This window comes from Camelina sativa, chromosome 16 (genome assembly GCF_000633955.1).
Source record: "Camelina sativa cultivar DH55 chromosome 16, Cs, whole genome shotgun sequence".
NCBI classification, from domain to species: domain Eukaryota; kingdom Viridiplantae; phylum Streptophyta; class Magnoliopsida; order Brassicales; family Brassicaceae; genus Camelina; species Camelina sativa.
In genome coordinates, this window is record NC_025700.1 from 27,309,446 (window position 1) to 27,326,154 (window position 16,709).

At 37.4% G+C, this 16,709-nt stretch overlaps 3 protein-coding genes across 3 annotated transcripts; all 3 read right to left on the reverse strand.

Annotated features, from left to right (window-relative positions):
- On the reverse strand, window positions 2,591-8,083 carry LOC104752806 (G-type lectin S-receptor-like serine/threonine-protein kinase SD1-29). The gene is made up of 9 exons (XM_019238105.1): window positions 6,278-8,083; window positions 6,057-6,167; window positions 5,623-5,759; window positions 5,333-5,543; window positions 4,998-5,235; window positions 4,754-4,904; window positions 3,901-4,666; window positions 3,351-3,461; window positions 2,591-3,187 (listed from the first exon to the last, which is right to left on the reverse strand). The coding sequence occupies exons 1-7, from the start codon at window positions 7,539-7,541 to the stop codon at window positions 4,361-4,363; spliced, it is 2,418 nt and encodes an 805-aa protein (XP_019093650.1). The 5' UTR covers window positions 7,542-8,083; the 3' UTR covers window positions 2,591-3,187; window positions 3,351-3,461; window positions 3,901-4,360.
- On the reverse strand, window positions 8,252-11,507 carry LOC104752805 (G-type lectin S-receptor-like serine/threonine-protein kinase At1g61390). Its single transcript, XM_010475056.2, has 7 exons — window positions 10,295-11,507; window positions 10,064-10,174; window positions 9,605-9,774; window positions 9,313-9,523; window positions 8,970-9,207; window positions 8,726-8,870; window positions 8,252-8,637 (listed from the first exon to the last, which is right to left on the reverse strand). The coding sequence occupies exons 1-7, from the start codon at window positions 11,115-11,117 to the stop codon at window positions 8,344-8,346; spliced, it is 1,992 nt and encodes a 663-aa protein (XP_010473358.1). The 5' UTR covers window positions 11,118-11,507; the 3' UTR covers window positions 8,252-8,343.
- LOC104752804 (G-type lectin S-receptor-like serine/threonine-protein kinase At1g61440) lies at window positions 11,407-16,679 on the reverse strand. The gene is given in 10 exon segments (XM_019238106.1): window positions 11,407-11,494; window positions 12,070-12,304; window positions 12,398-13,013; window positions 13,108-13,258; window positions 13,342-13,579; window positions 13,669-13,879; window positions 13,955-14,106; window positions 14,364-14,412; window positions 14,414-14,466; window positions 14,590-16,679. Coding segments are annotated over 8 exon segments (2,409 nt in total). The 5' UTR covers window positions 15,848-16,679; the 3' UTR covers window positions 11,407-11,494; window positions 12,070-12,304; window positions 12,398-12,716.

The window sequence follows — 16,709 nt, forward strand, 5'->3', positions numbered from 1 at the left end:
TATGAACAGATTCCGCAGCATACTCAGTGGTATTTGGCATACCTAATCTTTTTTTTTGTTTTTTCTTATAGTTTTTGTGAATTTTTCTTGAGTGTATATGTTTTACAAAGGTGTTTTTGTTAGTTCTCTTCCAACTAATCCCAATTCCAATCCCATGTGACCCCCAAATTCGACTACACGAATATTAATATAGCTTTAGAACATTTCTTTTTCTTGGTTCTTTTTTCTTTTCTTTATATTGTTCTCTCTTTTGATTTAGTGAAATGCAAACAAAAAGAGGTTTTTTTCTTTTCTTTTCAGTGGGTATCTTAAAAAAAAGTGTACTTTATAATTCTTTTTAACTAAAGAGATTCTTCTTAGAAGCTGCAATGTTTTGCACCTTTAGTATATATTTCTCAATAAAATTGCTATAAACATAAGTGATTTTAATGATTATATTAAAGATTGATCCTTTACAGATTAAAGTCAAACTTGAATGGCAAAACTTCTAAATTAGATTATAAGACATACATTAAGATCCAAAGCTTAGGGATTTGATTAGAAAAATGGAAACGAAATATGGGGAATATAGTTTTGTATAAATGCATGTATTCTTGGAAGTATATGGGAAAATGGGGAGGCACATGGAATCAAGTGATAAAGAAGCATGTGAGGTTGTATAGAGATAGAGTGATATCTTCCATCTACCACAATTTAATTATATGGAGAGAGATAAGTGAGAGTGATGGATCAAATGAGAATTAAAAATTGTGTCTTCTTGTTACACAAACTTTTAGTGTTGTGAGTAAGATTTTGGGGGCCATGTGCGTTTGGTGACAAACAAATATGCTTGTGCTAACTCTAGTTTGGCTAAGGACAGCTTCGTAACTCCTAGAAACGATCGTCCAAAACAGCGGTGGCCGGTTCTGTTTATAGTGTTAGTGTAGTCAATTTATTAATTTGGAAAAAGTGGGAAAGTTCTTCAGTTTGGTTTGGGAAATTAATTACTTTGATACAACCAAACTGGTATATCATTTTCTTTTCTCTTAAAATTTGTTGCTCAATATCTGGGTTATGTTGGCTTTAGTTTGTTTGGTTAATTTTTAATGGGTTTGATTTATTGTCAACTAGTTCAGTTTTCAATGTTGGTCAGATTTGGTGTAGTTCCATTTAGATAAACTTTTCAGACACCTCATGATTTTCTATCATACTATCAACAATTTTTTTTTTTTTAGGTTTTATTGCAACAGTAACTTAAAATAATTTATTAGTATGACTCAACAAAAAAAAATCCTCAAGTTGCAAAAGAAAAGCCGTTTACTTACATTTTTTTAAAAAATATTTGGTACTTTTAACTTTTCACCATCTGAAGCTCTGTTACATAGACGACAATAGACAATTGGACAAGCTCTTTTGGTGTACGAGTTTGAAAAGGATTTCGTCTGCTTTTGTGCAACCAGTCATATTTAGAACTTATCCTTCGTCATCAAATAACGTCAAATCTGTTAAAAGAAGAAGACAAATCCATGGACCAGTTTCTTCTTGTGTGTGTGTGTTTGGTCAAAACCTTCTCTTCTGTTTTGGAGTTTTGTTTTATTGGCAATATGGCAATTTTTCATCTTTCATTTGTCAAATTAACATTTTTAAAAAGTAATAGGAGGGTAAATATAAAATTCACAGTTTAAATCCAATTAACATCCTTGATATTTTCCAATATGTTAAATAATACATGCCATTCCTTGTGGAAGAATCAGATTAGAACATGAACATTCAGTTTGATTTTACATATTGGAAAATATCAAGGATGTTAATTGGATTTAAACTGTGAATTTTATATTTACCCTCCTATTACTTTTTAAAAATGTTAGTTTGAACATTCAGTTTGAATCAGATTAGAACATGAACATTATGTTTGATAAAATGCATTCGGTGATACAGTTTGATTTTTCAAAATTAATAGCAACCTCCACAAACTAAGGCAGTTTTGAGTTTTCAAAATTTGTTCACACGAGTTATTAATCCACGTTCACAATTAAACCATCTCAAAAACACATATATATTCTATGTAACCATTATTAACTCAGTTTATCTCTATTTGTTTTCAACTTCTCGCTCTCAATTAGTCTCTGGTTTTCATCGATTCCACAAGCTAGATAAATTAGAAAAATCACATTCGTCTATTTGGTTTCACGAGGTTTCTTTGGCTCCGATTCATGGTATTATTTCATTATTTTAAAAAATTTATATGTTCCATATATATATATATATATATATATATTCTGTTTTTAGAATGAGTTCATACTAAACATGGTCGAAATGGTGTGCAGATCAACTAGAAAGCATATCAAAGTAATTTTAAGTTTTGACGATAACGACAACACAACGGCTCGGCTCAAGAAACTTGATCTCTTCCTAAATTAAACGACTGGTATTCATTATATCTTCCTCTCTATAGTGCTTCTTTTTTTTTTTACTATTTTAAAGCAACAAATTTTAATGGTTAGCTTTTTGCATTATTTTTTTTTTGTTTTTTTTTGTTTTTTGAGGTTTTGTGTTAAGCTAGGTTTCATAATAAAACCTTAAGATTTGGGGTGGCTCTTCTATGTTCATATACAACAATGAAGTGAATTTAGCCCGTACGTAGTACGGGTTGGAATACTAGTATGTTAAATAATACATGCCATTCCTTGTGGAAGAATCAGATTAGAACATGAACATTCACGAGGAAGCATTTAGCTCCCTAGATGTGTCCATTACATATTGGTTGTGTTGGCTTAGGTAGATCCGTTGTTGAAGTCAGCATTGACATAAGTTGTTTGATGTTTGGTCTATCAATAGCTTGATGCTGAACACAGAGAAGACCAATATGAACGCATCTTCTTGCTTCAACTGAATCAACTGAACCAGAATCAGCAAGATTTCATCCAGTAGGTTCACTCCCCCGGCTTCGCTTCAAGAATCCCATGCAAATTAATAACCCGGGAAAAAAAGTAAGAGTTAAGAATCAACTGAATCAGAATCAGCAAGATCTTCATCCGGTAGGTTCAATCCCATGCAAGTGTTTAAGATATGTTCTTCTTACATATGAAAGAACGTTTTTGCAATTTATGCCATAGCTGAAGCTTGAAATCTCCTTCCCGGTGATGATTTCGAGCATCAAAACTCCGAAGCTGTAAATGTCGGATTTCTCAGATACAACACTTGAATCCTACGAGTTACAAGTATTTATGTGTTAGTACAAAATTTCAAGACTGCATTGAGCTAAAGCTCAAATAGATGTCTAAAAACTAAACAGAAACAAGCGTATTCACAAGTAAACATTGAACCATAAAAGGATTATATGTAGAAAGATCAGCTGTTTGGGATCTCACCGTTTTGGTTTACTCTGTATCTCCAACACCCATATGCAACAAGCACCAAAATCAAGCAAACAGAGAGGCTGACAGTGCTAACAGTGATAATCTTGACTCGCTTGCTTCCAGCTGAAAAGGTCACAAGAAAACTCAACTGCTAACTGCTTCCCAAAAAGAACATGGTAAAGAAATGTAGTGATTATGTGGTCACATAAGCATAAGAAAAGATCTTTATGATTGTCAAGGTCACATTCTAGACCACGTTGACCATTAGAATGTCACACCTCTCCATCAACAAAGTGACACCAAATTAGAAGTCAAAAAAGTTTATATTTTCCTAGTTTTATATTCCATGTTGCTTCAAAAGATAACTTTGAATATTCCAATCTATGGCCCTTAACCATGAATAAAGTCAACAACTTTCTATCAAACCAGTCCCATCACAAAAACCAACACAAGGACTTCCCAATTGATCGGCAAAGAATGTTACCCTGATATGAAAATCAAAAGCAACAGACTTTGGATGATGATGAGCCACAAATTAACTTAGGAGTGAGGACAAGCTTACCTGAAGAGTTACAGATGTTCGCTAATTAGTGAAGATATGACTTTTCATGGGCGGCTTCAACAATTGGTCCCACTACCTAGACTTTGAGACTTAAACTCCCGTTCACGCATTTCATCGAACACATTCAGTGCATAACCCACAAGTTCCAAAAGTCCAAAGCAGTAACTTAACAGAAAGACACAGCTACCAGCCAACTACCCAGAAAAGCATAGTTATTGACGCTTGTAACCAAAGTCGAAGACTTTCATCGAAATAAGTATAAAAATGAGAGTGAAGAGGACGACACTCTCAAGTCACAATGCCTCAAAAACAATATCATTGCGACGGGTAATAACAATATTTTAACGAATACTATGACCTGTCTTAGGTCAACGAAATGTTGGGGCTTTACGAGAGCACGTTCATGAAATTTACATGTATATACTACTTATGTAGCTAGTGGGATAACAAGATCTTAGGATTATCGTCCTTGGATCATAGATTGTGTTATCTCATTTGCAGAGAAGAAATCATGAGATTGAGCATCTAACATTGGCAAATCGTTAAGAGTATGCACTGCAAATATTGGCTGCTTTGGTATTGGAAGGTCTGTTGTAGAAGTAATCATGGATAGTACTTGAAGGGTGTTTGGTCTGTCAGCGGCTTCGTGTTGAACACAGAGCAGACCGATCTGAACACATCTCGCTACTTCATATGCTTGGCATGTGTCAGTAAGATCTCTGTCCAGAAGATTTGATCCCCCGGTTTCAAGCCAAGCATCCCATGTCTGAATTTAAGAAAAAAATAAGTGTTTCGAAAAGACGATAGCAAATTGTCAAAGTTTGAATGTGAATCAATAAAAGGTGTCACTTACATATGCAAGAAGGCCTTTGCTCTCATCACCATAAATGAACCGTGAAATTTTCTTCCCGCTGATGATTTCTAACAACAGAACTCCGAAACTATAGATGTCGGACTTCTCAGAGAACAACCCTGCCCAGGCATACTCAGGAGACATATATCCTCTGTTCAAATATTCAAAATAGATTGTGCAAAGTTAATATATGAGTATAACTATGAAATTGTGTTAAGGATGTTAATGAAGACAAGATTCTTACAGAGTTCCTACAACTCTGCGAGTGTTGTCTTGATATTGAGTTCCCTGAAACATCCGAGCCAGTCCAAAATCCGATATCTTCGGGTTCATTTTTTTGTCAAGAAGAATGTTGCTGACCTTGAGGTCACGGTGAATAACTCTGAGGCGTGAGTCACGGTGGAGATAGAGGAGTCCACGAGCAATACCTTGAATGATATTAAATCTCTTTGGCCAATCAAGCTCGAACTTTAGAGATGAATCTAGCCAAAAAAGATACGATAGATTAGTTACAGTGACACATTAAAAGAATCTCATAAGATGGAAGGAAAAGGAAAAAGTATATGGAAAGAGACAAACCAAATATAAAAATATCGAGGCTTTTGTTAACCATGAACTCATAAATCAGTAGCTTCTCTTCTCCTTCGATGCAGTATCCCAAAAGCCGAACCAAGTTTCTATGTTGTAATTTTGAGATCAGTGTTATTTCATTCATGAACTCCTCTGTACCCTGACCAGAGCTACTAGCAAGACGTTTGACAGCTATTTCCTTCCCATCTACCAACTTTCCCTGGAAGAAAAGTTGCAGGTAGTTAACTACAGAACAAAGAAAATAATTATTTGAGGAACGAAAACAGAATTTCACATACCTTGTAAACTGGACCAAATCCACCTTGACCAAGTTTATTTGAGGAACTGAAGTTATTGGTGGCAGTTCGTATTGTATGCATCTCAAAGAAATTGACGCCTGAGACATCTTGTGGTTCAAAACCTTTCTTCCGTGCATCTTGTAAAGTATCAACGAAAAACAGAAGTTAGTTCTACGACTACGAGTAAGATATGTGCATGTATTAGTGGTTGATTGTAGCAAAGGCTTAACTTCCAATAGAAGTGAGCAGATTAGACATTAGGAAGACGTGAAGTTTGACACAATATATACTAGTGAACCTAAAACTGATTCAGAGGAAAATATATAGAACAGCACTTTTGCTACGGTTGGATTACTAAGATAGATGAAAAATAGGGACAAGAAAAGTGAATGACATAGAGAGAGATAAAGCTGCTAAGTTTATCACTGTCTCACCATTTTGTTTCGCTCTGTATCTCCGCAACAGAAATGCGGCAACGACCAAGATCACGAAAATGGAAAGGCTGACAGTAGTACCTACAATAACTTTCCTTCGACTGCTTCCAGCTGAGATATTAACCAAAAAAATAAAACAATAAACCATGCTGCTACAGAACATTATAAACAAAAGTTGAATTTCAAATGTACGAATCAGAAGAAATGTGTTTCATCCTTACCCAATTCTGAACTTGCAAGACGAATGAAGAGAGTCTCTCCACTAGTCAAAAACTGTACTGTGTCTACAAGCTCCCCATTCCAAACCAAGCATCCAATTCCACTAATATAGGCAAAGGCTGTGCAAGAACAGTTGCCTAGACAACCCTGGTAGCACTGTTCTGCATTGAGAAAGCTTGCAAATTGATGCAGATCCGGAGTCTTTACATCGGTCATACGATAGAAGATATCTGTGTCCTTTCCTTTTGTTTTCAAAGAAGAGTCTGCCTGGCAAGACAGTAGAGTACGTCTAACACACCCACTTGTCCAGTTTCCTTTTCGCCACTCCTCATCAGACTTTGGTACAAACCCTTTCACGCACTCACACTTTGGGGGATTAGATCTCACACACAAACCATTAGGCCCGCATCTACCATATAGATCACATGGGTTGTCTGGGAGAGACAAGTGAAGCATCCAAGTTTTTCCATCATCCCAGAGGATCTTCATATGCCCGTCTGGTGTTAATTTAACATATGAAAGATTATAGTTTCTTAACGTGGAATAAGAGAAAGTTCCTGTGCCAGCTCCTATATCCTGGACAACGCTGAATGGACTTACATATGATGCATCAATTCCAGATATCCCGGAGAATCTTGTTTTCGCCCACGGACCACATCTCCAGTAAGGTGCTGAGCCTCTTCTTATAAGGCCCTGTGTGGGGATTTGTGGCGTAATCTCCAGTGAGAACTCCCCACGCGACGGATCGTTGTTACTTTTCCATGTAGTCAGCACACGCTTCTTGCCATTAGGAATATCATACATCAATGATGACTGAGGCAGCATAGTATTACCAAGATTCTCAAAACTTTGCCATAACTTTTCTCCGGAAACATCATCAACCACAACAAGATTACCAGTATCTAACAGCTCCGCATGACATTTGTTAGATGTTAAACCTTCTCCTGTTGACCAAATAACATATTGTTTCCCCTCAAGCAAGATCAGGCTCCCATTGATGCTGATAGTCAGATTTGCTGCAGAGCTTGTAACTGGAGTATCTCTGTTAGCAACCCACACAACAACCCGAGGAACAATCTTCTTAAACCAGATCCCAACATACTGATTCCGAGTATTATTAGGACTGAAGAAGCCTAGCTCATAAAAACCACTAGGGGAACTCAAAGTTTGTCCTATTGACAAAGGACTCGTTGTGTTTATAGCTGCATAACCACAAGTTGGGAATATGATTAGTAAGAGCAAGCAAGCAAATAAAACCATACCCATCTTTTTTCCCTTGTTTATATTCCTCTTCCTCCTACAAAGATCTCTTCTGGAAACTTGAATATGAGCAAAAACTTCATGTGGATGAACTCAGCATTGAGAGAGACTAAGAGAAAAAAATAAAACTTAAACCTCTTAGGATGTTCAGACTGCTTCTTTGAATATAAACAAGCTCTACAATAGACCGTTGACTCAATGTACGAGAATGGAAACAAAAAAAGAAGAATTAATGGACAAAGAAATCTCCCATCTTATACTGTCCACATAAAAATACCGTGTGTATTACACATAATAAACTCATAAGTCTTTAAGTCAACCTTTCTACAAAGTAAACAAGTTTAGAACTTGTTATTTTGCATTCTTCGAGAAATACAAATACAGAGATAACGTGCAAGTTGATGAGTTTAACAGATCTAAAAAAACTAATTAAGGGAATATCATGACCTGTTTGTTTTTTTAGTCAACGAAAACTTTACTTATCTCGTTCAGGCATTTCATCGAACAGGTGCTGTGCATAATCCAAAACGATCGGATACACGCCGTTCATAGCTTCGTTAGTGTCGCCGGCGATATATATGATATAAATATAGTCCTGATCGAAACATATCGTTATGATGACGACGTCATCGTCGACTTCAACCATAGAATATATATATTTTTAGGTCAAAACTCAAAACCAAAAAAAAAAAGGAAGTATTTTTAAAAACCTTTAATTTGAAGAAACGAAGGAAACAAATATAAAAAAGTTGGTTACTTTATTTTACAGGAGAAACAAACCACACTTTAGAATCCACTCGTAGTTTCTTTAACGCCCTTGAATCACAGATTGTGTCAACTCGTTGACAGTGATCAAATCGTTTGATGTAGATTCGTCATCTCGAGTGTGCACTGTAAACATGGGTTGTTTTGGTAATGGAAGATCTGATGTTGTGGTGAGCATAGTCAGCAACTCAAGTGTGTTTGGTCTGTCTGAAGGTTGGTGTTGGATACAGAGCAAACCAATCTGGACACATCTCCTAACTTCGGCTGGATGAGAAGTATCAGCAAGAGCTTGGTCAAGAAGATCAACTCCTTTGGTCTCACACCAAGATTCCCATGCCTGTTGTTTAGTTTTCATATCTTAAAGAGTATCAGAGGAAGAACCTTCTATTGAAAATCCTCTGTAAATGTAAAAGTGTTTAACTTACATATTCAAGAAGAGTTCTTCCCTCTTCGTTGAATCTTGAGATCTTCTCCCCAGTGATGATCTCTAATAGTAGAACTCCGAAACTATAGATGTCTGATTTCTCAGAGAACACCCCAGTCCATGCATACTCAGGAGCCATGTATCCTCTGTGCAAACATCAAGAATGGTTCTTATAGAGTTTCACATATATAGATTATTCATGACTATGAATCTTGTTAAGCATGTTTTGGAAGAATGGTTCTTACAGAGTTCCTACAACCCTGCGAGTGTTTTCCTGACATTGGGTTCCCTGAAACATCCGAGCCAATCCGAAATCTGATATTTTTGGGATCATTTTCTCGTCCAGAAGAATGTTGCTGACCTTCAGGTCTCGGTGAATTACTCTGAGGCGTGAGTCACGGTGGAGATAGAGAAGTCCACGTGCAATACCTTGAATGATGTTGAACCTCTTTGGCCAATCAATCACAAGCTTTAGAGTTGAATCTAGCCAATAAGAAAGGACACATTAGTGATAGTAGTGAGAATGACAGATTTTTCAATTCTCATATGATGGAAGAACCAAGAGTTTTAATGCAATAGAGGACTGACCAAAGAGGAAAACGTCGAGGCTTTTGTTCACCAAAAACTCATAAATCAATAGTTTCTCTTCTCCTTTGATGCTGCATCCCAAAAGCCGAACCAAGTTTTTATGTTGCAGTTTAGAGATTAGCCTTATTTCATTCATGAACTCGTCTGCACCCTGTCCAGAACTGCTAGAAAGGCGTTTAACGGCTATTTCCTTTCCGTCTTCTAAATTTCCCTGGAAGAATAATTGCACACAGTAAAGGAAAATACAGAGCAAGAACAAAAAAAAAAGTAAATAGAACAGAATGATACATACCTTATATACTGGACCAAATCCACCTTGACCAAGTTTATTTGAGGAATTGAAGTCATTGGTGGCAGTACGTATGGTATGCATCGGAAAGAAATTTACACCTGTGACATCTTGTGGTTCCATATCCTTCTTCCAAGCATCTTGTGAAGTGTTGATAAACATTGGATTTGGTTCTATGTGGAAGAAGTGTTCATCTGTTAGTGCTTAACTTGTAGCATTTTAGCATCCAAACATTGACTTTCAATAGAATTGAACATATTACTAACTCTTAGGACATCTAGCATTAACAGAACATACATTAATTTCCCAAAAGTAACTGTCTACCTGAGACTGTCCCTTGGGACACAACTTCAGAATTCCAGAAATTAGTGTATATTGGATGAAGAGGAAGATATTCATTTCCTTCGGATTTGGTTACAGAGTTAAAATGAAAAAAAATGACAAGCAAAGGGAGTGTCTCACCATTTTTTTTTGTTCTGTATCTCCAGAACTTATATGCGGCAAAGACCAAGATCACGAAAATGGAAAGGCTCGCAGTAGTACCTACAATAATCTTTCTTCGACTGCTTCCAGCTGAGATATTAACCAAAAAATTAAACATTAAACCATGCTGCTCGAGAGAGATAGAGAAAGCTGAAACTTCAAATGTAGTATGTGAAAAATAATCATTATAAAAATGCCTTTCATTCCTACCCAATTCCGAACTTGCAAGACGAAGGGAGAGAGATTCTCCATCAGACAAAAATTGAACTGTGTCTACCAGCTCTCGGTTCCATACCAAGCATCCAATTCCACTAATATAAGCAAAGGCTGTACAGGAACAATTGCCTAGACAATCTTGGTAGCACTGTTCTGCACTGAGAAAGCCTGCAAGTTGGTACAGATCTGGAGTCTTTACATGGGACATATGGTAGAAGCCATCTGTCTCTTTGCCTTGTGTTTTTGAAGAAGAATTCGTATGGCAAGTTAAGTGCGTACGTCTCACACACCCACTTGTCCAATTCCCTTTTCTCCACTCCTCATCTGACTTTGGTACAAACCCTTTCAAGCATATGCACTTTGGGTCTCTAGATCTCACACACAAACCAAAAGGCCCGCAAGCTCCATACAGATCACATGAGCTTGTTGGAGCCTCAAAGTGAAGCATCCAATGTTTCCCATCATTCCAAAGGATCTTCATTTTTCCCTCTGATGTTAGCGTTACATACGATAATTTATAGTTTCGTAACATGGAATAAGAAAAAGATGCTGTGCCCTTTGCAACATCTTGGGAAACAGTGAATGGACTTACATATGATGCATCAATTCCAGGTATCCCAGAGAATCTTGTCTTTGCCCATGGACCACTTCTCCAGTGGTACGATGAGCCTCTCCTTATAAGGCCTTGTGGGGGAACTTGTGGCGTAAACTCCAGTGAGAATTCCCCAGGCGATGGATCACTGTTACTTCTCCATGAGGTCAACACACGATTCTTTCCACGAGGAATATCATAAGACACCGAAGACTGAGGCAGCATAGTATTACCAAGATTCTCGAAGCTTCTCCATAAAGTTTTCCCGGAAACATCATCAATTACCACAAGATTTCCAGTGTCTAAAAGCTCAGCATGACACTTGTTGGATGTGAAAGCCTCTCCTGTTGACCAAATTACATCTTGTTTACCATCAAGCAAGATCAGACTCCCGTTGCTGCTGATAGTTAGATTCCCCGCAGATTTTGTGACAGGCTTATCTCTGTTAGCCACCCAGACAACCACCTGAGGAGTGATGTTCTTGAACCAGATCCCAACATACTGATTCCTAGAATTATTAGGACTGAAGAAGCCTAACTCATAAACTCCATCGGGAGAGCTCAGAGTTTGTCCTATTGACAAAGGACTTGTTGTCTTTATATCTGCATTGCCACAAGTTGGGAATATAATCAGCAAGACCAAGCTAGCATATAAAACCATACCCATGTTTACTCCTATTTGTCTGCACAATTTCTTGTGCAAGTTTGAACTTTACGTAGATGAACAGAGAGACCAAAGGAATAAAGACTTCCGTGTTATCCTCTATACCTTAAACATTGCACTAATTGTTTATATTTTCTTTAGTCAAAGAGAATAATTATAGCTATAATCTAAACATAAGCACTAAAAAAATCTGTATTGACAGCCTTGACCAAGAAGTACCATGTTACTCATCATTAAAGACAGAATCTAGTAGATAAGTTCTTTTATTTTCCTCAGTTTGGTCCCTCATAAGTCAAACCTACACAGCAATTAAGTTTGCAGCTTTTTTTCATTTTTCCAAAGACAATACAGATTTAGATATTGCTTCTAAACGTTATACATAGCTTGGGGCAAATTGCTGCGTAGGGGTTTGACTTATGAGAAGACCAAACTGAGGAACAAAAAAAGAAAGAACTCATTTAGGACAAATTGCAAACTGCAAAGTGAAGATTTAAAGACATATAAAGAAGCTCACCTTAAACAATGTACGGGTTTTTACTATAACACCAACTCCTAGTCCTAGAGGCCACCTTTAAAAAATTTGTATTTTGTTGGGGCATTTCATCAAACACTTAGAGCGCGTAACCGGAACATTCCAAGAACGTACACCACTCAAAGGTTCGCTACCGTTTCTGAAGTCTCCATCTGGGTTATAAGCAACTTTTTAAAAACCGCCGTCAAAATGCCGACTTTAAAAGCTTTAACTGAAACTAAAACCACCACCAATAACGGCTAACTAGATTCATTGCCAATTCTTACTTTAAAAGCTTAAGGAAATTGCAAACTGCAATAGAGAAGCTTACCTTAAACACTGCCACGGGTTTACGCATCAGCCACAACTCCTTGTGGCCAGCTTTTGAAATTTTTGTATTTCGTTCAAGCCTTTCATCAAACACGTATAGTGCGTTCGTAGTCATCTGAAGACAAACCTCACTACTGAGTTCGGTTAGGAAATTACCAACTCTTTGAAATTGTTTTTTTGCATATAATCTATATATAATTATGGATGTAATTTTCTCTTTTTACATAATGAAATAATATAAGAAAAATAATGTAAGTTGAAATTATCAACAAGATTAGTAAATTAATCACAATTCTACAGTTTCCATCACATATTGTTGCTCAACGTCCTTGGATCACAGACTCTGTCACCTCATTGACAGTGATCATCGAATCATTAGACGGTGATTCGTCATCTCTAGTGTGCACTGCAAATGTGGGTTGTTTAGGTAGAGGAAGATCTGATGTTGTGGTGAGCATAGACAGCAACTCAAGTGTGTTTGGTCTGTCTGCAGGTTTGTGTTGAACACAAAGCAAACCAATCTGGACACACCTTCCAACTTCAGAGGGGTGACAAGAATCAGCAAGAGCTTGGTCCAAAAGATTAACTCCACGGGTTTCACACCAAGATTCCCATACCTGTGTTAGTTTAATAAGATCTTAAGAATACAACAGCAAACAAAACCTTTTGCAACCTCTACAAGTGCATGAAAACATAAAGTCTCTGACTTACATATGCAAGAAGTGCTTTTCCTTCCTCGCCAAAGCCGAACCTTGAGATCTTCTCTCCGCTGATGATTTCTAACAGTAGAACTCCGAAGCTGTAGATGTCTGATTTCTCAGAGAATACTCCAGTCCATGCATACTCAGGAGCCATATATCCTCTGTTTAAAAACCAAATAGTTTCACCCACTTTAATATATGGTTATCAATCTAGTTTAATATGTAACCAAAGAATGGTACTTACAGAGTTCCGACAACCCTGCGAGTTTTGTCCTGATATTGGGTTCCCTGAAACATCCGAGCCAATCCAAAATCTGATATCTTCGGGTTCATTTTCTCGTCCAGAAGAATGTTGCTGACCTTCAGGTCTCGGTGAATAACTCTGAGGCGTGAGTCACGGTGGAGATAGAGAAGTCCACGTGCAATACCTTGAATGATCTCAAATCTCTTTGGCCAATCTATCTCGAGCCTTTTTCTTGAATCTAAGCGATAATACCATGTAAAAACTGTAAGATAAGCAGTTCAACATAGAGAGAGTAAAGCTAGAGGAAAGAGGTATGATGTGACTGACCAAAGACAAAAGTATCTAGGCTTTTGTTTTTCATATACTCATAAATCAATAGCTTCTCTTTTCCTTCGACGCAGCATCCCAAAACCTGGACTAAGTTTCTGTGTTGAAGTTTTGATATCAGTACTATTTCATTCATGAACTCCTGTTTACCTTGCTCAGAGCTGCTAGAAAGGCGTTTTACCGCAATTTCTCTTCCATCTTGCAGTTTTCCCTGAGATAAGTTGCAAATGTCATCTCAAGAAAAGATAGAATATAAAAAAAGCAAAGAGTATGAAACATTTCTCACCTTGTAAACGGAACCAAATCCACCATATCCAAGTTTGTTTGATAGACTGAAACTATCTGTAGCAGTTTGTATGGTATTCATCTCAAAAAATTCTAAACCTGGGACGTCTTGTGTTTTCAGATCATTTCTCCATGCATCCTTTGATATATGAGCTGAAATTTGGTTAAGAATTTGTGTCGTTACCAACTGAGCCTATTCAGAATTTTTAAAACAAGACGAAACCAATGTAACAAAAAGTGCATATATGAATGAGTCTGTCAATTTAGTGTAGGTTTGATGTAGTGGAAACTACACCATTTTATATAATAATTCGTAACAAATGTAAAAGGGCCTAGAATCCTTTTCTTGACAACCAAATGAAAAGATGAGAAATATGAGATTGTTCATAGTAAAGCCATCAGTGTGTTACCTGCTCTGAATCTCCATATACCAAATGCAGCAACGCCCAAGATCAAAAAAAAGGGTAAGGCTCACTGTAATAGCAACAATGGACTTCTTGTCGTTATTTACATCTGCGGAATTTAGGACAAGAATTAAACAATAAGTCATACTTCTATCGAAAATATCAATATCAGTGAAGTAGAAGGATATAATTGCAAAAGAAGAAGGTCTTTGAATTATCTTATAAGCCATACCTAGCTCAGAATGTGCAAGACGAACGGAAAGAACTTCTCCTCCTGCAGAAAATTGCACTGTGTCCATTAGGTCCTTGCTCCACATTAAGCACCCTATTCCCGGAATGTTCGCGAAGGCCACACAAGAACAATTGTGAAGGCAGTTTTGGTAACATTCTTCAGCATCCACAGAATTTGCATACTCGTAAAAGTCTGGAGGCTTTACGTTGGGAACAGTATGGAAGATGTTGGCATCTTTGCCAGTAGAGTTTGCATGACAGTATAGTTCAGTACGCCTCACACAACCACCAGTCCAGTTTCCTCTTTTCCACTCCTCAATGGATTTAGGAACGAAACCTTTGAAGCATTTACACTTTGGAGGTACTGATGTAACACATAACCCAAAAGGTCCACACGCACCGTAAATATCACAAGAATTAACTGGACCCTCGTAACTTGATTCCCAGTCCATTCCATTATGCCTTAACACCTTCATTGATCCCTCTGATGTTAACAGTATACGTGAAAGTTTGTAGTATCTATCAAAATATAAAAAGTACCCTGACCCATTTACATCCTGGTGTATGCTGAATGGACTTGTGTATGAATCATCCATTTGCGGTAACCCGGTGAACCTTGTTTTAGCCCATGGACCGGTTCTATAATAAGGTGCAGAGCCTCTCATAACAAACCCCTGTGATGGCACTTGCGGTGTAATTTTAACCAAAAAGTCACTAGGCGATGGATCAGTGGAACTTTTCCAAGAAATCAACCCTCGTTTCTCACCAGTGACGAGATTATACATCATAGTCGACGTAGGGAGCAGAGTATTACCAAGATGCTCAAAGCTTTGCCATATAGTATTTCCCGAAACTTTATCTGTGAAAACAAAATTCCCACTGTCTGTAAGCTCTGCACGAGACCCTTTGGATGCAAAAATATCTCCGGTAGACCACCACACAACACCATGTTTTCCATTAGATAACAGAAGAGTTCCGTTGCTGCTGATACCGAGATTTGCAGTGGGGTCTGTAACAGGCTTCTCTCTATTTGCCACCCACACAACCACCTGAGGAATGATACCCTTGAACCAGATTCCAACATACTGGTTTAGGGAGTTATTAAAACTCAAGAACGCCAATTCATAAACACCATTAGAGGAGCTAAGAGTTTTTCCTATTGACAAAGGACTCTCTTCCGTTATCTCTGCAAAGCTAAAACTTACAAAGATAGCAAATAAGAGCGAATAAGCAAAGAACAAGATCCTCTTCTTCCCCATGTATTTGTTTCTATCCAATAACTTATCTTCTTCAAATTAGATTAAGAAGCAAACATACAACAAGAGCAAGAAAGTCAAGAAACAAAAAATAGAAAAAAACTCAGGGACTTGTGGAAACTATTATCAATGATGACTCAAATCAACCGCAACTATAAACAATGATGACTCAAATCAACCGCACTTTATGTTCCAAAATTCTACATTACTAATTTGTCAAATGGTTACGTAATTTCAACAAAAAAGTCCAACTTTATACCCATTCAAATACGCAAACATAGTCATGTTCATGTCCTTATTAGCTCATTGGGCTAAGAACCAGTGAAAGATTGGCACCTACCCAGTATGCACCACTTTCTAAAAAATGAGAAATTTTGACAAGTCTGAATGCTTTGATTGACTGACTTCAGACTAAAATTTCACGGGATTCATCGGAACAGCTTTGTTGAACACTGGAGGCTATCACAAATCTCGTTGAGGCATTTCACCGAACAGTTGTAATGCATAATCAAAAACGTTCAGAGCTCCAGTAACGCCGCTGGATCCTGATGCCCCAATCTACATATATGAACAATTTGCAACTCCAGACATCTGAGAGTTCAACTGTTTTTGATTGTACAAAATAACCCGAAAAATTCAACAGTCAACAATGGTGTGTAACTGTGTGTGTGTGTGCGCCAGTAGAGAGAGAGAAGACTACTTCAACAGTCAAATTATACAAGACTAGAATCTGAACCGGAAAGTACAGACCGAACCAAACTGAATCTGAGTCGGTTCGTATTAATGCTTGAGATCCAGTAAAATCCAACTCCGACTAAATCTGGGTCTAACTGGGCTGATTTTAATTAAAAGCCCAAAAGACCCA